The sequence below is a fragment of the Eleutherodactylus coqui genome, chromosome 1 (assembly GCF_035609145.1).
Source record: "Eleutherodactylus coqui strain aEleCoq1 chromosome 1, aEleCoq1.hap1, whole genome shotgun sequence".
NCBI classification, from domain to species: domain Eukaryota; kingdom Metazoa; phylum Chordata; class Amphibia; order Anura; family Eleutherodactylidae; genus Eleutherodactylus; species Eleutherodactylus coqui.
This window is the reverse complement of record NC_089837.1, coordinates 40150011-40172355: the sequence shown is the minus strand read 5'-3', so window position 1 is coordinate 40172355 and position 22345 is coordinate 40150011. Positions and strand designations below refer to the sequence as shown.

Below are 22345 nucleotides of genomic sequence, written 5' to 3'. Positions count from 1 at the left end.
ATCACATGTACCTCCCATCTACCCTCATACCATCCCTCCATGACTTTCAAATCTTGGTGGAATCGTTCACCTTGCTCATCACCGAGCGCACCAAGGTTTTCCAGGAAATTAACATGATGGCTTTGCCGAAAATGCACCAAGAGCATCCCAAGAGTTTCTGGACAATTACGGTGTAAATCTTTGCTCACTTATTTCTAAGAAAGTCCTTGACAATGTCTTTAAATGACAACCAAGCGTTCTTTTGGAGTTCGGACATTGTCCTAATGAAATGTTCATCTTCGATGAGTTACCGAATTTGTGGACCATCAAACACATCGGCTTATATTTTTTCAATTGACAGGCTATGAAATGCCAAAATGAGGTCCTTGAAACAGTCTCCTTCAGATGGCAAAGCCTTAACAAATTGTTTCATGAGACCCGGCTTCAGGTGCAGAGGTGGGGATATAATGTTCTGTCAACAAGTGGCTCATGTAGAAGGTTTGGATCACCAGGTTTGAGGTCAGATCTTCGAGGCCAATTCCTTTTTACCAAATGTTACTTATGAGCTCTGCTGTCCGACATGCACAGATAGCTGGGATACTTGGTGTATCCGCATTGCTGACCAAGAAGGAAGAATACCATTTCAAGGTCAACACAGATGATCCAATTGTGTTTGTGATATTGTAACAGCTCAATGACTCTTTTTATGCCTCCATATTCTTCAAAGAGAAACTGAATGGCCAGTTGGGACTGCACCAAATAAATCACCATTGTGGAGGAGGACACAGTTCAAACTCCACTTTTGAGCTATCGATGAACAGTCACCATTCAGTTGAGTTACAGAATGGATTATCCTATTCTTCCATTAACCCTTTCCAATCCAATTATTTTTTCCTCATTCATTCTCCTCAGCTCCAAATAAATCGGAGCTGGTGAGAATGTATGAGAAAAAATACATTAACCCTGCACCCTCCTGAACTGACAGAGTTCAGGAGGGTGCAGATGCTCACTGCACCGTGGGGGGGGGGGGGGGGGCTGCTTACCTGTCCGGCGTCTTCCGCATTCTTCCTCTGCCTCCCGTCTCGGCGATCATGTGACCGCTGGGGTCAGGTGGCACCCAGCGGTCACATGATCGCCGAGCCAGGAGACAGAAGGGAGAATGCGGAAGACGCTGGACAGGTAAGCAGCCCCACGCTGCAGGCTCCTGGCTCGGGGATCATGTAACAGCTGGGGGTCAGGTGACACAGGCGGTCACATGATCGCCGGCCGGAATCTCCGTGCATTACATAGTGCTAATTGAGCGCTATGTAATGTGTAAGGGAGAAGGCAGAAAGGGTTAAAAACCCTTTCTGCCATCTCCTCAGGGGTCCTCGAAGAGGACCAGTGCAGGAGTGTATCTGCACTCAAAGTGTCTGATGATCTGGTGCAGATGCACTCCTGCACTGCAGTGTCGGTCCTGCCCCGACATCGGAGCTGTGGAGGGAAATTATGATGTCGGGGCAGGCCCGACATTGGATTGGAAAGGGTTAAACCATGTATGTTATTGCAATACACAAAGCCACTGTCACTTCTAAAGTATTACAGAAATACAATTTCTCTGGCTGAAAAGTACCTTTTCAAGCAAGTTTTTCTCATGCAGTCTTGATGCTAGCAGTTCTGGAGCCTTTTCTGATAGTCCCACATCTCGTGCCAAATCATTCAGCTCATGCTCATCAAATCCCTTAAGAAAGTAAGCTTCAAATTTCAAAATCTTCATCATCGCTGTCACTTAGTTCTTCACCATAATCATGTTCTTCAAGAGAGGGTAGTTCAACGAAAACTGGCACTGGGATATCAGCTGAATGAGACACCGGACGGGTAGCTGATGGTAGAGCAGGACGTGTAGCTGATGGTAGAGCAGGGCGAGTAGCTGATGGTAGAGCAGGGCGAGTAGCTGATGGTAGAGCAGGGCGAGTAGCTGATGGTAGAGCAGGACGTGTAGGTGATGGTAGAGCAGGACATGCAGCTGATGGTAGAGCAGGACCTGTTGCTGATGGTAGAGCAGGGCGAGTAGCTGATGGTAGAGCAGGACGTGCAGCTGATGGTAGAGCAGGACCTGTTGCTGATGGTAGAGCAGGACCTGTTGCTGATGGTAGAGCAGGACCTGTAGCTGATGGTAGAGCAGGACCTGTTGCTGATGGTAGAGCAGGACCTGTAGCTGATGGTAGAGCAGGACGTGCAGCTGATGGTAGAGCAGGACATGCAGCTGATGGTAGAGCAGGACGTGCAGCTGATGGTAGAGCAGGACCTGTTGCTGATGGTAGAGCAGGACCTGTAGCTGATGGTAGAGCAGGACGTGCAGCTGATGGTAGAGCAGGACGTGCAGCTGATGGTAGACTAGAATGTATAGCTGATGGTAGAGCAGGGCGTGTAACTGATGGTAGAGCAGGACGTATAGCTGATGGTAGAGCAGGGCGTGTAGCTGATGGTAGAGCAGGACGTGTAGCTGATGGTAGACTAGAACGTAGAGCTGATGGTAGAGCAGGACGTGTAGCTGATGGTAGAGCTGATGGTAGAGCAGGACGTGTAGCTGATGGTAGAGCAGGACGTGCAGCTGATGGTAGAGCAGGACGTGTAGCTGATGGTAGAGCAGGTGTGTAGCTGATGGTAGACTAGGATATTCTATTCTGCATTTATTTTTCTTGTTCTATCCTGAAGTTTTCACTATACAAAACAGTCCCTGGAATGATCTCTTGGCTCTCCCCAAACCATAGGTATACCAAATGGCAACTTATCTCATGGTCCCTTCATCCACATTGCTTGCACACTTGTGAGGGGCCCGAGGCTTATCTTCATCACCAAGTTTAACTTTGCAATATACAAAATATGCTTGTTTGACAAATGTGCTGATGTTCGCCCTTTGACTGAATGCCACAGATATAGCAAAAGGAATCTGGGCTGTTTAGGCAGTTATTACGATAAATAGCAGATGCAGACATGATCTGATGGTGAGGAAATGAGTGGGTAAGTAAAAAACCCATTTGGCTGATTCACTATATAGAGCGGCACACAACTCCTTACCACATTGCCACACATGTAACTGAATAGCCTAGACATATAACAAGATGTAGCCGGTCGCCAAGGTCATCCTCCACCCCTCCGTACACGAGGGGGGAGGTTTGTTCAAAATTGTTCCCCAGTGTTCTAATCGTTCACATTCTCTTTGGATGCCGGAATCGGAACAATTTATCAGCCCATTTACAATGACCCAAAAGGCCTTTCACACAATAATAGGTGGAAGCGCTGCGGAATATGTTGGCGCTATATAAATAAAGATTAGTATTATGAATAGTTTGGATTCCCACAATCCAATGAGTATCGTTCAGTGTAAATGCTGCCCGATCCGCCTCCATTCACTGCGTGATGCTTGTTCCTGTGCAAGAGCACTGAAGTGATTGTCACGGGGGCGTCCTGGGTAATGGCATCCTTTAAGTCTCTTCACGGCTGAGCTCCGCCCTTTTATATACTGATCACATGATGATGACATCATTACAGGTCCTTCAACCACCACTTGTCCTCTTCACTGCTGAGCTCCGCCCCTACTGATCACAGGATGATGACATCATCACAGGTCCTTCAGCCTCCACTTCTCCTCACTGCTGAGCTCCGCCCCTACTGATCACATGATGGTGACATCATCACAGGTCCTATTGCTGTGTAGCAGATACAGAGCAGGTGGTGGTCACTGCTGTTCTCTCTGTTATCACCCGGCATTCTTCAGAGACTTGTATAGAGGTAAGAGGCGTCAGAGGGTCTTGTGGGGAGGTCAGACGCGGTCCATGTGCTTATCTCTTTTGAATGGGGTGATACACATGAGTGATTCTTTTCCCACATTGCGCCACGATGTGGGAAAGAAACCGCGGCTTGTATTTTTTGGGGGGCGTGCCTTCACATCACATCACCATTGCCTACGAAGGGGCCAGCAGCAGCATCGCACCACATGCTAGATACATGCCATGCGATGGAAGGTTTCCCCATTGATTGTCCGAGTATTTTTAAAAAAATTAAATGGCCGGGCATGCGATAAAATAACCAAAGAAGCAACAGAGCGGCTCCACTGAAGATCGCGCTGTCAGCACAGACCGGAAGTCAGATGACGGCTGCAACCAATCAGAGGCTGCAGTATCTCGTTCCGAACTCCTGGCATCGCGGTGCCCAGGATGTAAGGGCCGATTTCGGAAAAACTGAAGGTAACACCCCGGTCTCTGATTGGTGCAGCGGTCATCTGACTTCTGGCTTTAGTTGACAGCGGGATCTTTACCGGAGCCACATTGCTGTTTTCCAGGCGGAAGAATAGAGGTACGTTCTGCATCTTTTATTATATTATTGCATGCCAGACGTTTCACATTTTGCATTATGCTTGGACAACCCCCTTTAAAGGCGCCTGGTTACTTTATAACATCTATATGGCAGGTGCAGATGTGGTGAAATAAGTCAAGCAGCACCTACTTGTCCTTGGCCCGGCCATCCAGCGCCAGGAGAAAGGGTGATGCTGCAGTCTCTGATTGGCAGGCAGCAGTCACCTGACTTCCACTGTCAATAGACACCAAGAGAATAGCGGGGCCGCAGCGCTGGATTATCAGGGCCGAGTAAAGGTAAGTACTGCTTAATAATTTCTTATTTTACCACATCTAAACCTGAACAAACTTCAAAAAGTAAATTTACAACCCCTTTAACTGTCGCTGCAGTTAAACAGGCGATATGGTACCCACCGTACTTGTGGGAGTCCCAGTGATAAAGCCCTTGTGATCAGCTGTTAATGGTAGGAGAACATCTTTAAGGGGATAGAGTTATCGAGTAAGGCTGCCTGTCCATGGGAGTAGCGATATCCCACGGTGGATCTCCCCCACGGGAGCCGCCGCTGGGGAACAGGGGAGAGCTGACCGTTCTCCGCACTGAGCCTATCTGATTTAGCATGCTGCGATTTAAATCCCGCGAGCGGAGAATCACTATGATTCTCCCCTCGTGGACAGCGGGGCTGCGCTTTCCATAAATGAAATTGTGGGAGATGTCCTATATGTATTTTATGTATTTTTGTAAACTGTGAAGATGCTATGTTGTGTTTCCAGTCTGAACCACTGGGGACGGGAACATCACCCCCCCCCCCCCACCTCCACAAGAATTTAAGGATTTTCCATAAAACTGGTCAAACCGGTTCTAACTGGCAAAAACCTACCTAGGAATGCTTTGTCTTGGTCAAGCAGAGAGGAGAAACAGGATGTTCTTCTCATGAGACCAAATTCAAGAATGAACTGAGCGTGCTCACCGAAGTTCCTCCCAGATGGATGACATCACAAGCTACCTCACAAATACCTCCCTCTGAGGACGACCAATCAGCACGCTAAATAATGTAACTGTGTCCTAAATTGCCTGACTTCCTGTGTTGAAACTTATTTAAGTTTTACCCGCGCTTAATAAAGCTAGAGACTCTTTTGGGGACACATGATGTAGGCTTGTGATCTTTAAAGGCTCTCCAGGCCTGCACATATTATCAAATTTGGAACGCACAGTATATCGAATAGCGAATTTTGCGCTAACAAAATAAATCACTCCGGACTTCCATAAAAGTAAGTTGCATCATTTATTGTCACGTTGTGCTCATAATATCATGGTATAGAGTGTCCTGGAGTACGCGTTTCGCTCTTTCAATCTTGATCACCTCCTATTCCCATGGTGCAATACGTGCCTTTAAAAACCCTCTTGAATTAACCATCACCTCATGTGTTAACCCCTTCTCGTTTTTTGTGCATATTAACTATTTGTCTGGTCTGTATGTTCCCAATATCAGACCCTGGACACACTGACTATTCATCCTTAATCATTCTATATGGATTCCGAGTTTTTGCATTATATGTATCATTGTGTATATGTACTATTTTAATATAAATGTTCTGTACGCATGAATATGTTGGTTATCTGACTACTGTTATTAAAATCATGTTTACTATGGTATCGATTAGTGTCTAATGTGTCTTATTTCTCTGTTCACGATTTATGCTCTTTCGCTTGCTTATGATAATATACTTGTAATCCCAGTATGTTATATTCATTATTCCTAAATCATTTTAGGATGGCTGTCCTTGCTTTAATTCCCACCATCCTCTGATTTAATAAGTAGTGCAGCTGATTTAGTATGTTTTATATGCTATACACACATGCTTTGCATGCCATGCATACACCCATTACGTATGCAGGAATTCTTGATAACTAATTTGTGAGATCTCTAGTAGTGCTATCTACCCTATCTGAGTGTGTGTTGTATCATACAAACAAGTATGCATATACCCCTCCTATCAACATAACTCAATGACGATTTTTATACGGTAAACCAACATAATCCCAATTTTGGGTATTCCAGTCCTCCCAATCCAATTATTACTTTAGTTGCCCTTCTTTGAACCCCCTCCAGCACTGTAACATCTTTACTGAGCACCGGTGACCAGAGTTGTACGCAGTATTCCATGTGAGGCCTGACAAGTGCCTTATATGCTAGAAGAATTATGTTCTTATCCCTCGCCCCTATACCTCTTTTAATGCACCCAAAACTTTATTTGCCTTTGCAGCAGCTGACTGGCATTGGTTGCTTCAACTGAGTGTACAGTCCACTAGTACCCCCAGCACTGGAGTACTGCTAGGGGTTGCAGGGGTCACTATTACGACTTGGCCCCTTAGCAAATGGGGGCCCATGAGCCCCCTGGCAGATACAGTCTCTCTGCTGCAGGTCGGCACTTAAGGAGGGGAAGGCTGTTTCCGGGGGAGCCAGCAGCCAATCACAGACTGCAGACTTCCCGAGTGCACGCTTCTCTCACTGAGAGACTGCAGTTGTGATTGGTCATAGCTGCAGTCTATTAGTGTACTGTCAGCCATGTGATTGGTCCGGCCGGCAGTGACCGTGTCGGGGAACAGAGGAGTAAACCAGGGAACGAGTACAAGCCGTGGTAAGTGCTGTATATACTCAAATATGTACAGCTGGTATAAGTTATATCAGCTGTACTTATATAATTATATACCGGAGATCTCCAGTTTATACCAACATGCTCCATATCACTATATAAAGGGGCATGTACATCTACTGTATATAGTGATATAGAGGATGCTGGTGTAACCTGGAGATCTCCTGTATATAATTATATATGTACAGCCTGTATATAGTGATATAGACTATGCTGATATAACCTGGCCTAGTTTATACCAGCATGGTTGATATCACTATATACTGAATGTATAGCTTAGATCAGCTGTACATACATAATTTCATGCAGAAAATTTCACACCAGCACTGGGAAAATCCGCTTTCCTGTTCTGTTCGGCAAGCAGGAAAGGGGAATCCTCACAGCCGAATGGATCAATCTCTGGACGGAACCGAACACTGCCAGACAGACTCCATTGACTATAATGGGGTCCATCTGCTTTCCGTCCAGCTATACCGCATGCAGCACTTTTTCAGAAACACCTTGAATATTTTTCCAATTATTGAAGTGAGACCCAGCAGCCTGTAGTGAGCATGCTCTCTTCTTGACACTTTTTTTTGTATATTGGAACCACATGCGCCAATCCAGTGGGTAACACACTGGTCTCAATATAGTCCGTCATTATAAGAAATAGTGGTCAGTCTATCACGTTACTTAGTTCCCTTAGAACTCTTGGGTGTATTCCATCTTGGGCCGTCGATTTTTATCAATTTTTATCCTCTTTAACCGACTCTTGTGTGACATTTCTTTTTCTCTCATAAATATGCTTGAGAAAAAACTATTTAATAGATTTGCCTTCCCCCATCATCTTCTATGGTTTCCCCTGCATTGTTTGTTTGATTCCTGATAAGGCTTCCTATTGAATGACAACTGGAAATTAATTATATTGTGGTCACTATTTCCCAAGTGTCCCTTAACCTGCACCACCATGATTCTGTCCGGTCTGTGTTGGTTAATAATAAGTCGAGAGTGGCAAGCCCTCTAGTTGGGTAGGGTAGTTCTCTTTAATTGTTCTCAAGAAATGATCGCCCTTGTGAGATTTGCAGGTTTTATCTTCCCGTATTATAACTGGATAATTAAAGACCCCCATAAAAATTACTTCATTTCAGTTTGACACTACTTCTATTTGTCTTAATAATAAGTTTTCAGTTTCTTCTGTTATCCTTGGTGGCCTATAGAAAAAAACTCTTATCAGGATTTTATTAGCCTTCCCTCCATGTATTTCTACCCAGAAAGATTCCGTGTGTTCATCTCCTACACCTATATCTTCTCATAGCCTCGGCATTAAGTAGGATTTCACATATAGACATACCCCTCCCCCTTTCTGGTTTCCATGTTCCCTTCTGAAGAGGTTGTAATTCTGTAAATTTACTGCCCAGTCACATTCTTCATCAAGCCATGTTTCCGTTATTCCTACTATATCGTAGTTTTCTTCAGACTTCTCGTTTCAAGCTCACCCACTTTACTGATCAGACTTCTTGCATTCGTTGCCCAACGGTTTATATGGTTGTGGTAATTTGAATTTATTATGCTACTTATGGTCCTATTAGCTGCTCTGTCAGATCCATCTATACTAAGCCCTTCCCCCACTCGATCGGCATTTCCCTTCCTCAATCACAGAACTCTGTCTACACTGTCTTCCCCATCTCTCTTCTTGCCCCCCTATTTCCTGATTCCTTGTTTAAACACTCCTTCATTTCTCATGTTGATTTGCGTGCAAGCACAAAGACGCACCGATTAAAATGGCTAATTTGTCTGAGTTCCAGATATGTTCTTTTTCCAGTGGAATTCTGCAGTATTTCACGCATGTCTTTGCGTATTGCGCGCGCATTTGTGCACAACCCCCTCCTTGCTTGACTTCTAGGGGGACTTTTGGTGCGCAAATTTGCAGAAAAAAGAGCATGTGCATTTTTTGTTTGGTGGCTGACATGCACGTGTAAAATACGGAAATGTGTATGAATTCACTGAAATCAATGGGTTCCATTCTCTGTATATTACATACGCAAATACGTCTGTGTGAAGCCCGCCTTAGTATATAAAACTGACTGAATGCATATGAATTTATCTTGCAGAGGTTTTTATTATTTGTATTTTTCACTCATTTTTCATCAAACATGCGGGATGCTGCATGCAGGTGAAAGTTAGACAGAAAATATTGTTTTCCTCTAGCCATCATCCTTACAGGGATGATGTTTTCCTGAACGGGAAAGAAAGCGATCAGTTTAGGACCCATTCACACCTGCGTTGGCACTTTCAGTCTCTCTGTTCTGTTTTGGAGCAGAGGAATGGAATTAAGACACTCTGCGTTTTTTTTCCCCCATTTTTTTCCAAAAAAACGTAAAGCTTCTTGTTTGCTTTCATCCCATTTGGTTTCCATTTTCAAAAATGGAAGCAAACTGAAAGCTTTTCGTTTGCCCCCTTTTTTTTTTTTTTTGGAAAATTCATAAAATTTCAATAGGAAGGAAAAACTGACCCATTTTATTTCTGTTTTAATCCCTTTTCTCTGCTTCAAAAATGGAACAGAGAGATGGAATGCTGTAACTGAGCCCTAACGCAGGTGTGAACGAGGCCTTACTGCTTCTTTTTTTCCAGTACAGGACTTCACATTGTGATCACAATTCTAAAATGGCTTTATGTAATCAGTATACCGATTAGCCATAAAAGGGGGAGTCCCGTCCCTCTGTTAACCACTTCTTGACCAGAGGCTACCACCACCCCAATCCTCAAACAAGGAAAACTTTCAAATGTAAACTATGTGCCATCTTAACAGCAATTTCTTGTTCTGTGTTTCTGCCAATCTACATGTAGCTGGTCTTCTTTTGAGTCCTCCTGAATGAGCCACCAAGGATGAACAAGGACAGGAATGAAGTTGCCAAAAGAATATTAAGCTTCACCTTAGAGATCATCTACCTGCTGACCGGAGAGGTAAGCTATTCTGTATTTCTATGATCTTTATTGTATTATGTAACAAGTCAGACTAAGGGAAGAGAAAATCCATTCTAGGAAGTAATAGGAACAATCTAGTGTCCTGTATAACGGCTTCCAGACCTTCCAAGTGAGGGAGAACTAAAGAACTGAACAGCAGAGAATGTGAAGATCGGCCCCCAATATGGTCAGTTCTGTATGGTGGGAACCAATGAGCTAATAGTAATGTTGTAGGAGCAATGAGAATGGTAAGTAGGCTCCTTGTAATGAGGAGGAAATGGGAAGCAGCAGGATCACATGGCCGGGGTTTGACCCAGAGACTTAGACTTTTGCCACAAGTTCTTGTTCTAGTTTCTTCCCTCTCACATAAAGGTAAAGATTTCCTTCATGTCTCCCCTTTCTCCTCTTTATAACCATCTATAACCATACTCTTAAAAACTGAATGAACCTTGGAGTGGGCTTTTGTAAATCACTGGAGAATATAAGAAATCTGGAGCAGAGATAACATGCTGGCCTGGTGACCAAATTTAGAGACCATAAACCTTTCATATTTCTTATCAGTGGACTCATTAAGTATTTACTCCTCTACTCATCCAGTTCTAGTATTTTTAGAAGTGCAAATTAATCCCACCATGTCTGTGCCTTTTCGTGTGTGTGTGTATATATATGTATGTATGTATGTATGTGTGTGTGTATATATATATATATATATATATATATTTGCCTCTTCAGATCAATTTCATTTAGTATGAGGAAGGACTCTGAGTAGGTTCCAAAGCTTGCTATAACATCATGTATTTTTGTTAGCCATTAGAAGGTATCATATTTACAAAATTACTTGTTTTCTCTTACTGACAACAATCACATTTTTCTCCATACCCAGGATTACACAATAGTGAAGAAGACATCGGGTGATGGTACGACTCCCAACAGCCATCTCCATGAGTCAGGAGGATGGAGCCAGAGCCCCATCACAGAGGCTCCTCCTCACTTACCGATACATGAGCAGAAGATCCTAGAACTCACCAACAAGATCACTGAGCTGCTGACTGGAGAGGTGACCCTGCTGGGAATGTTGGGAAATTATACAGTAACAGCACTAGAGGAGTCTGGGTAATGACGGTATCATTGTGTTGTCAGGTTCCTATAAGGTGTCAGGATGTCGCTGTCTATTTCTCCATGGAGGAGTGGGAGTATTTAGAAGGACACAAGGATCTGTACAAGGATGTCATGATGGAGAACCACCAGCCTCTTATATCACAAGGTAAGAAGAGACATACAAGATATAGTATATATTACGCAATAATTTTTTTTTCAGGTTTTTGTTGCCCATTACTATGGGCAGAGGCAGATACTTTGAGCCAGGTCAAAGTCTTTACAGCATTGCATCCATTTAACTGATCGATGCGAAAAACGTGTTTTGTGATACCTCAGCGACATTCCGTGTGTTTGCTAAGTCTGCATTGGCACTTGTATTTACTGCCAATGTTCTGGTCGTTAAAGAAATCTTATCGCTATCATCCTCATCACTGGTAAAAAAAAGTTTATACTATGGGAATGGCTTCTATTTTGCTTCCTGTGCTGCTGGAACATAGCATGCTGTTTGCCTTTCCTAAAGGGAAGCTTCTATGGGGCTTCCTAATCACATATATGTGCAAACACTTAACCCCTTAGTGACCACCCATACATCCCTTTAAAGTGGTTACTAATGGACTTTATCCTTACGCAACGCCTTTTTATGGTGTTGCATTAGAATACAGACACAAGTCACACATGCCGGTAGAAGTCGGGGCCCGGCTGTCAGATTACAATCTGGTGCTTGGTCTAACAGCTGGGATGATCCCTGCTGTTTAACCCTGTACATGCTGTGGTAAATGTGACCACGTCATGTAAATGGCTGACAGAGGGATGGGGCTTACTCTGTCACCCATTGGATCCCTGTGATGTGATCAGAGGATCCCAATGGGTTGCTATAGCACCCAGAGACTTGAAGATGGCTCTCGGCAGAACCATATAGACCAGTATAGTACACTGCTCTACTAAAGTAGAGCAATGTATTATACCAGTAATCAAACCTGGTAACTTTTAAGGCCCGTGGTGGGACAAATATAGAAACTAAAAAAAAAAGTTAAATGTTAAAACCCCACCTTTCCCCCTTTTACTATGTTCAACCTCAATTCCAAAAATGTTGGAGTGCTGTGTAAAATGTAAATAAACGTTAAGAAAAAAGAATGCATTGATCATATTTTATTTACAGTAGAACACATCAGAAGGGGAAAGGGAGACATTTTTTCATTTCATTTTTTTTTTTAAATGAACTCCTTTAGAAATTGATGGCAGCAACACATCTCAAAAAAGTTGGGACAGAGTCAACAAAAGGCTGGAAAACTAAGTGGTACTAATGAAAACAAGCTGGAGGGTCAATTTTCAACTAGGCCACATGAGTAAGTATAAAAATAGCATGTTAGAGAGAATCATAGAATGGTTGGAAGGGGAACTCCATTGTCATCGGGTCCAACCCCCTGCTCAATACAGGATTCACTAAATCATCCCAGAGAGATATTTGTCCAGCCTTTGTTTGAACACTTCCATTGAAGAGAGAAAACTTCCAACCTCTCGTGGTAACCTGTTCCACTCATTGATCACCCTCACCGTCAGAAAGTTTTTTTCTAATATCTAATCTGTGTCTCCCCCCTTTCAGTTTCATCCCATTGCTTCTAGTCTTTCCTTGTGCAGATGAGAATGGGGCTGATCCCTCTGGACTGTGACAGCCCTTCAGATGTTTGTAGACAGCTATTAGGTCTCCTCTCAGGCTTCTTTTTGGCAAGCTAAACATTCCTAGATCCTTTAGCCGTTCCTCATAGGACATGATTTGTAGACCACTCACTATCTTGGTAACTTCTCTGAACTTGCTCCAGCTTGTCTATGTCCTTTTTAAAGTGAGGTGCCGAGAACTGGACCCAGTATTCCAGATGAGGTCTGACTAAGGAAGAGTAGAGGGGAATAATGACCTCACGTGATTTAGACTCTATACTTCTTTTAATACATCCCAGAATTGTGTTTGCCTTTTTGGCTGCTGCATCACATTGTTGACGCATGTTCAGTCTATGATCTATTCGTATACCCAAGTCTTTTTCACATGTACTGCTGCATAGACCAATTCCACCCATTCTGTATGTGCTTTTTTTCTTTTTTCTTGCCCAGATGTAGGACTCTGCACTTCTCCTTATTAAATACCATTCTCTTAGTCGCCGCCAATTGTTCAAGCTTTTCTAGATCTTTTTGAATACTCTCTCTCTCTTCCCTAGTGTTAGATATCCCTCCTAACTTTGTGTCATTGGCAAATTTGATCAGTTTCCCATCAATTCCCTCCTCCATATCATTTATAGAAATGTTGAACAACACTGGGCCTAGGACAGAGCCTTGTGGTACCCCACTTGATACATTCTTCCACTTGGATGTGCAGCCATTCATGACTACTCTTTGAATACGATCACTCAGCCAGTTGTGAATCCAGTTGGCTTGTCAATCCCATATTTGGTCATTTTTTTCAATAAGTATGGTATGAGGTACTTTGTCAAATGCTTTACTAAAGTCAAAATATACTATATCCACCGCATTTATCTGATCAACCCAGTAGGTGATTCTGTCATAGAAGGAAATTAGATTTGTCTGGCATGACTTGTTTGTTACAAACCCATGCTAGCTCTGGTTAATTACTCGATTTCTATCCAAGTACTTGCATAAATGCTGTTTAATAATTTGTTCAAAGATCTTTCCTGATATAGAAGTCAGGCTCACAGGCCTGTAGTTTCCTTGATCCACCTTCTTCCCTTTTTTGAAGATAGGGACAACATTTGCCCTTTTCCAATCTTCTGGGACTTCTCCTGTTCTCCAGGAATTTTCTTTCAAAATATGTTTATTGGTTTTCAAACATATAGACAACATTGCATTATTGAATATATCTAGTAAGAGGAGTTAATTTGACAAACTTGATGTCGGTAGGGGGCGCGGGAGGACACCGCGGGGAAGCCCAGCTAGAGGTATTAATCAGGGGATATGGACCATATGATCTATGTGAGAGTTTCCAGTTTCCTGGTGTAGCCGCTGCCCCCCCAATTCCCTCCTTCCAGTGCTCGGGTAGTTCCCCCTTTCTGCTGATGCTGTTAATTATTGCTGGGGGTTCTCGGCGTCTCCCCCACCTCCAACCTGTTCTCCAGGAATTTTCAAAGATTACGGCGATTTGTTTATGTTAACTATGTGTTCCCTCACCATCTCTCTGCTTATAGATAGCCTGTATTCTTTTATTCCCCCCAATAGCACAGGGAAGATCAGTTTATGTTCTATCTACTTTCTGAGAGAAAACCGATACAAAATAGGAATTTAAAAGTTCGACCTTCTCAACATCATTCTTAACCAATTCACCATTTTCATCTTGTAAACATCCAAAAGCATCTTTGACTTTTCTTTTGCTTTTGACATACCTCAAAAATCCTTTTTTCTTGCTTTTCGCCTCAGTTGCAAGCCTCAATTCATTATTAGCTTTAGCTTTTCTGACACTTGCCCTACAGTGTCTGCAGACCACATTATATTCTTCTTTAGGTATTCCCCCCCCCTCTTTTCATTTGATAACCATATTTTTCTTTGTTTTTAACATGTGTGCAAGTTCTCTGGTCTCTTTAAATGCTTCCCATTTTTCCTTCTTTTAGGGATTGTTAAAGATTGTGCTTTGAGAATCTCATTTCGCAATATTTCCCAACCTTCTTGGACATTTCTGTCCTTAAGAACATCCAGCCATTAGATTCTTCCTACCATCTTTCGGAGTTCATTAAAATCTGCCTTTCTGAAATTCAACCTTGAGGTCTGAGTTTTCTCAGGTCTTCCTCCTCTTTTTATCCAAAATTCAAGGATAGCATGATCACTGCCTCCTAAGGTCCCAGCCACAATTACTTCCTCAACCATTTCCTCCCTGTTGGTAAGAATTAGGCCCAAGATAGCAGATCTCTTTGTTTTCTCTTCGACCTTTTGGACGATAAAGTTGTCAGCAAGAGTGGATAAGAATTTGTTGGATCCATTACTTTTACCTGAGAGAGATTCCCAACAAATGTCTGGATGGGTAAAATCTCCCATGATCACTATGGCAGTGACAGAGTCTCTCAGAAGTAAATATGGTCAGAGGTTCACCACTCTGTGATAAACTGCATGTAAAAATTGTGGAAAAATATTCCTCAGCATAAAATTGAGACTTTGACTATCCCACCATCTACAGTAAATAACACCATCAAAAGCTTCAAAGAATCTGGAGAAATATTACGTACACAAGGATCAAGGCCGATGGTCTACGGGCCCTCAGGCGTCACTGCATTAAAAACAGGCATGATTCTGTAATGCAAAGCACTGCATGGGCTCAGGAATACTCTCAGAAATCATGGTATGTAAACACAGTTCGTTGTGCTAAACAACGTACTGCATACATCATTACATCATGGCTTTGCAGAAGAGTCTGGGTCCTGAACTGGCCGCCTGCAGTCCAGACTTTTCGCTAAGAGAAAACATTTGGCACATTTATGAAATGAAAAATCATCAGCCAACATCCCTATCCCAAAACTATGTTACACAATGATAGACAAGGCCCTGGCCCAACTTCTTTTGAGATATGTTGTTGTCATTCATCTCTAAATTAGTTAATTTTTTTTGTATGAAATGAAAAAATGTCTTACTTTAATTTCTGATATGTTGTATATTCTACTGTAAATAAAATATGATTATATGAGATTTGCAAATCATTGCATTCTTTTTTTTCTTTACATTCATTTACCTTTTACACAGTGTCCCAACTTTTTTGGAATTAGGGTTTAAAAAAAAACTAACAAATCGCCCACAGATTTGAGTAGAGCAATGTATTATACCAACTATCAAACCTAGTGACATTCAAGTCCTGTGGTGGGACAAAAATAAAAAGTTTTTTTTAAAAAAGCTTAAAGTTAAAAGAAATAAAAAGTTAAAGTCAAGAGCCCACTTTAACCTCTTTATTATGTAAAAAAATGAATTACCACAAAGTAGGGAGATAAAGGGGAGCTATGGTGGATTTCCCCATAGCAGGGAGATATAGAGCAGACCTATGGGGGATTTTCCCATAGCAAGGGGGAGAGAGCGGAGCTATGGGGGATTAACCCATGGCCCGGCTTCATCTCTCCCTGCTATGGGGAAATACCCCATAGGTCCACTCTCTCTCCCTGCTCTGGGGAAATCCCGAAGCCCTGTGGGGCTTCTTCTCTCTCTCTTCCTGGAACAGCTGTGCTTCTCTAAAAAAGCCTTTAGTCTTGATGCTTTTTTTTTTAAATGTGTCACAAGGACCATGTAGGTGCGGTGAAAGGCAATAGAAAAATTATGAAATTGTCTACAAAACGTATAGCTTTTTAATTTTTTTTTTTCCACTTGTGCATTTTGGGGTCAGACGAATTGTAATTTCTGCAGGCTGTAACCTTAAATTTTTTTCTGGCATTTTTGCATAAGCACCTCTATAGGATTTGAAAAACATCCTAAAAATATATTTCAAAGGTATGTGAATATAAAAAAAAAATTTGCCACCCAAAAAATACTTGTAAAAGTTGCATATACCATTTTTTTTAAAAATTGCTTTGTTTTTTAAATATGCTTTTTGGGTAATAATAAGAAAAAGCTGTGTTGGAAGCAGGATGAAGCTATAAAGAGTGCAGAGGTAGCAATTGCTTCCGGGCCTTGGAGACCTAGGGGGCCCAAAGACCTCACTATCATATAAGAAAACATCAGTTTTATGAATGGCACATGGATGATTGGGGGGCCAATTACAGATTGATAGAAGGCATTGGCACCCCCTACATTTAGCCTCTTCCTAATCTTTTAAGATTCTAGCAATGTTCCTGGCTGCTAGTGTTTCAACGAGGGGCTTTTAAAGGTTTTTATTTTTTTACTAAAAGCCAGACGTTGATTCAGAGGGATTGGAGTAAAGCATTTACATTCCTAATTCTGCCTTCAAACACTACATCAAAAATGGCAAGTGTTTTTTTCCAGCATAATAGGAATGTTATAAATTTGTCTACTTTTTGAAGCTGAAAAAAATTAATGAATCAAATTTTAATCCTAACAGAAAATCCCAGTAATAACGCTGATGGAAACTTCAAGTTATCGTTTAATTATAAAGTGGAAAATGAAGATATTCGGAATCCCTCTTCAGAGGAAAACCTCGTTGTCCTTCATACACATTCAGAAGTTGACAGTCCATATCTATTATACAATGACCCCAATCATGAGGATCCTTCTCCTGACCGATTGCAGACATTTACTACAAGTGCAGGCCACAAAGGAGGTAAAAAGATTCAATGTGGTGAATGTGGAAAACAGTTTACAAAAAGCTCAAGTCTTTTTACACACAGAAGAATTCACACAGGAGAGATGCCTTTTTCATGTCTAGAATGTGGAAAATTATTTCCAAAAAAGTCAAAGCTTGTTGTACATGAGAGAAGTCATACAGGAGAGAAGCCATTTTCATGTCCAGAATGTGGGAAAAGTTTTGCAGAGAAATCATGTCTTATTAGACATATGAGAATTCACGAACAAGAGAAGCCATTTTCATGCTCAGAATGTGGAAAATGTTTTGCCTATAAATCACATCTTGATACACATGAGAGAGTTCACACAGGAGAGAAGCCATACTCCTGTCCAGACTGTGGGAAATGTTTTAGTGATAAATCAAGCCTTGGTAGACATCAGAGAATACACACAGGAGAGAAGCCGTATTCATGTTCAGAATGTGGGAAATGTTTTATGTTAAAAACATATCTTAATATACATCAGAGAATTCACACAGGAGAGAAGCCATTTCCATGCTTGGAATGTGGGAAATGTTTTATCCTGAAATCATATCTTGTTATACATCAGAGAAGGCACACTGGAGAGAAGCCATTTTCATGTGCAGAATGTGGGGAATGTTTTACTACTAATGCAAAATTTAAATATCATCAGAGACAGCATACATAGGAGAAGCCGTTTTGAAGTTCTACATATGTGGAGAAACGTTTTACAAAAAAAATTTAATTGTGAAAACTCAGGGAAGTTACACAGAAAACCCGATGTTCTTGTTTCGAACAGCTTAAATACTGTAAAAGATTTTTAACACATTGTTATTCACAGACATTAAACAAATGTAAAAGTACTGGATGTGTAAAATTTTAGTCTGAAAAAAATTGCAAAAAAAAAAACTATATAAATTTGGAAGAGACCTAATCAAAGTGGCCTGCAGAATTAATTTAACATACTTATACTGCACCGTGAACACCGTTAAAACAAAAAAAAAGGAAAAAAAAACATGCCAGAATTGCAGATTTTGTTATTCTTGCCTGTAGAGAAAAATGGAATAAAAAGCAATCAAAATGTTATCTGCTCCCAAAAATGAAATAAATGCATACTGGAGTTCATACTGCAAGAAACAAGCCGCCATTGAGCTCTGTTGAGGGAAAAATAAAAATGCTCTGGCTCTTGAAATGAGAGAACACAAAAGCAAGTCCTAAAAAAATAGGGCTTTTTTGTGTACAAAATGGAAAAACAAAAAAAGACTTGGTATCGCCGGAATATTGCTGACCCAGAGAATAATGTTGGTTTCATAGAGAAAATCGTGAAAATAATGCAATGTGCATTGTGAGCCGCACAAATATGAACCCCCATTCTTTTGAATGGGGTCATACACAAGGGCGATTTTCTTTTTTTTCCCCGCATACCAATGCGATGCGAAAAACAAATGATGATGTGTTTATTTTGCTGCACGCTCTCGCATCGCAGCGCCTATTGTTTTCAATGGGGCTAGCCTAGGTAAGGAACGTCCCATTGAAAGCAATGGGAGAAACTTCGAGATTCTATGCCGCTGCTGTGACAGCCAGGGAGGAAGATTCCCTTCATCCCCGAAGTGATGCAGGGCTGTTTTCACATGAAAACCCCCTGCATCCCTGGAGAATTGAAATGTTGGGGAATGTGATATGGGAGGAAGGATTCACGGCCTCATATTGCGCTCGCCCGTGTGAAGTTAGCTTTACGTTTGTGCTCCCTGGACCTGGGGGTTCCAGGAGCACACTGATGCAGGTGTGGTTGATTTGGTTGGCTCATGGGGTGGAGTTCTTCAGCCAGCCAATCACCACCGGTCTGCTGCATATGAATACCAGTCCCTATTACTAGAGGGTGCCGGTCATTTATTCATCCTAACTCTCTCCCACTCAGAACTCTGTTATTATGCATGATGTTAGTCTGAAGTGTTTCTACCACCTTCCCTGAGGACGCTCTGGACACCTGTCTTCCCCATCTACATCTTATGCAGGACCCTACTCCCTTGCCCTTTGACAGGTGTGGCCTCCAGGCATCCGATGTCATGTGTGTTTTCAGCTGGGTGATGCCTGACACAGTTCCCTTTATGTCAGTTCGGTATCTGACTCTCTTTCCCCTCAGTGTAAGGATGCTTGCTCCAGCTATTGTATAATATCGCTATGCATGAGAGTTCTGAGTGGGGTTTCTGTCTGTTGGTGTGAATGGCAATGTGTTCATTGGGTCAGGACTCAGGGTCTGGGAAACTGGAGGTCCCTGAAGATACCCGCAACCCCTGTCCCTACCTCCTTGCCCCCCTGGCCAACGCCCAGGGTGACAACTGGGCGACAGTCCCTACATTCACTAAGGGAGGGGAACGCTGGGATTAACAAACACACAGACACTGAAACACACAACAGCAAGGAGAGTCACACTATCCGGGTTGGCAACAAGAGGGTACGTGGTACAAGAGGGTCAGGTAAAGGCAACATCAGGTTCAAAAGTCAGGAGTCACAACAAGAAGTACGCTGGTGTAGCAGGAAGACCAAACTAACACTGGCACTGGTCTGCAGACACAAGCAGGTTTAAATGCTGTCAGAGCTCCCTCCCGAGCAGCTGATTGGGGCGGGAAGTCTGACAGCAGCTGAGTGCACCCAGCAGCACTGGGGAACCCGCCCCAGCCCTGCAGGAGGCAGGGAAGGAGACACATGCCTGGCTGCCATGATACCGAGGACGCAACGCGGGGCAACACCCACCGCGTCCCTAGCAAACCCGGCGGCAAGGAGGAGCTCCGCAGCCAGGGGAGGTGACGAGGACCGGGGCTCCCCTGCGCCGCACAGTGGCAGCCCGTGTGACAGGACTGGCGGTGAGGGCACGAGGGACCCGCGAATCGCCGGTCCTTACACATTGTCTGTTGTAGGTGACCAGTTATGAGGTGTGGACAGTTACCTGTTCAGGGTGGATGTCCCTTGTATGTTGGTATTTGTGAATAGTGTCCTGTCTCTTACCATGTATGAGGAGCCAGGCCCCTAGATTCCAGCATTGGGCCATCCCTATTGGGGCGATCACCCCGTTTAAGTATCTTGGCTAAAATACTAACTAATACTTCATATTTAGTAGCTACTAGGTGATATACCCGTGCATTGCAAAGTGCTATAAACACAGGGATTGGCTATTAAAAATTGGGCTTTCAAAATGATTTTATGAATAGCAGTCCTGGAATATGAGCCAGCATCACCCTCTTATGAAAGCTGTCAAAAAGAAACTGTGTTGCCCTTAGCAACCAATCACAGTGCAGCTTTCAATTTTAACAAAAATTACAGGGGAAGTCGAAATTGGACCAGAGCTGTGGATTTAAAAATCACAGAAAGGGGAATATCAAACAGTCAAAAAAAATTCCAGAGTGCAGCCATATACTTACTGATATACTAATACGAGAGAGCAGCCATATCCTCACAGATATACTGATATGAGATAGCGGCCATATCCTCGCTGATATACTGATACGAGAGAGCGGCCACATCCTCGCTGATATACTGATACGAGAGAGCGGCCACATCCTCGCTGATATACTGATACGAGAGAGCGGCCACATCCTCGCTGATATACTGATACGAGAGAGCGGCCACATCCTCGCTGATATACTGATACGAGAGAGCGGCCACATCCTCGCTGATATACTGATACGAGAGAGCGGCCACATCCTCGCTGATATACTGATACGAGAGAGCGGCCACATCCTCGCTGATATACTGATACGAGAGAGCGGCCACATCCTCGCTGATATACTGATACGAGAGAGCGGCCACATCCTCGCTGATATACTGATACGAGAGAGCGGCCACATCCTCACTGATATACTGATACAAGAGGGCAGGTATATACATCACTTTTCCCCCAACATGCAGACTGCCAGAATGTAGAATGAAGGAGCAGCTCACACATGTGCGGGACACTGATGAGCAGCCACTCACACACCCTCCTTATACTGAGGGGGGCGGCTGCTTGGTGCTTACTCCTGCACATAAGAGTAGATACAGGGTGTCAGGCCACTTGTAGTGCACCATGTAGGCTTAGGCCTCATGTCCACGGCATAAATTGATTTACAAAATCCATGCGGGTGTCCCACGTGTGCGATCCGCGCCCATAGGGAAGCATTGGGCACCCGCGGGTAATTAAATACCTGCGGATGTCATTTTCCCCTGGCATGTGGATCACATGCGCAGGAAAACAACCACAGCATGCACCATTTTTATGCGGTTTTCCTGCACGGACGGCTCCCTCGGCTTCCATTGGAAGCTGTCCAATCCGCGACATAGTACGGATGACACTGTGGCTGTCTCGCAGATCTGCGGGAGTTTAAAAATAAACAAAGAAGGCACGGCACATTGCCGACGTCCCGAGCATATCCACCGTGCAGAAGAAAGAAGATCCGTCCGCGACAGACGAGAGCCCCGCAGTGTCCGGACAGATGAGTATAATGTATTTTTTGGCCACATGTCTGCCGGCCGGGTGGAATCTGCTGCAGGATTCTGCACGGGTAAACCGTGAGGGACCGTGGACATGAGGCCTTACAGCCCATTGATGACACAATGTTTGAACCCAGCAGGTTGCCCTGTACCCCACAGGTGACTCATACCGGCACCACCCCCCCCCCCCCCCCCCCGGGCCACCAGCGTACACAGCCGCACTGCATGTTAATGATAAATACTGATAGATGCTATTGTGGATGCGTGTGAAAATAAAAGTGCTTTTCCTCTCAGAGCAGTGACCCTGACTCCTCACCATGAACCGTGCTTACCTTTACTACTAGTGGAATATAATAGGGGCTCCACGCCATCTTAAATGGCTGCATGCTCAGAAGTAGCAATATTTCTTTACCTGTATCAGGTGTCTAGCCCCTCCCATTCTCATATGAGGCCTGAGATCTGTTCTGGCAGCACCGCTTCCAATCAGGAAGGGTATTGTTAGCGCAAAATTCGCTATTTAATATACTGTGCGTTCCAAATTTGATAATATGTGCAGGCCTGGAGAGCCTTTCAAAGACCACACGGCTTACATCATGTGTCCCAAAAGAGTCTCTCTCTTAAGCGCGGGTAAAA

At 43.3% G+C, this 22345-nt stretch overlaps 1 protein-coding gene across 1 annotated transcript in view; it reads left to right on the top strand.

Annotated features, from left to right (window-relative positions):
• Positions 1-18103, top strand: part of LOC136608355 (zinc finger protein 189-like) — a 52444-nt gene extending 34341 nt beyond the window's left edge. Inside the window, exon 2 of the mRNA XM_066589103.1 lies at positions 17044-18103. Coding sequence (XP_066445200.1) covers positions 17044-17933 — 890 coding nt within the window. The 3' untranslated portion in view covers positions 17934-18103. The remainder of the gene's footprint in view (positions 1-17043) is intronic.
• Positions 18104-22345: the final 4242 nt, after the last annotated feature.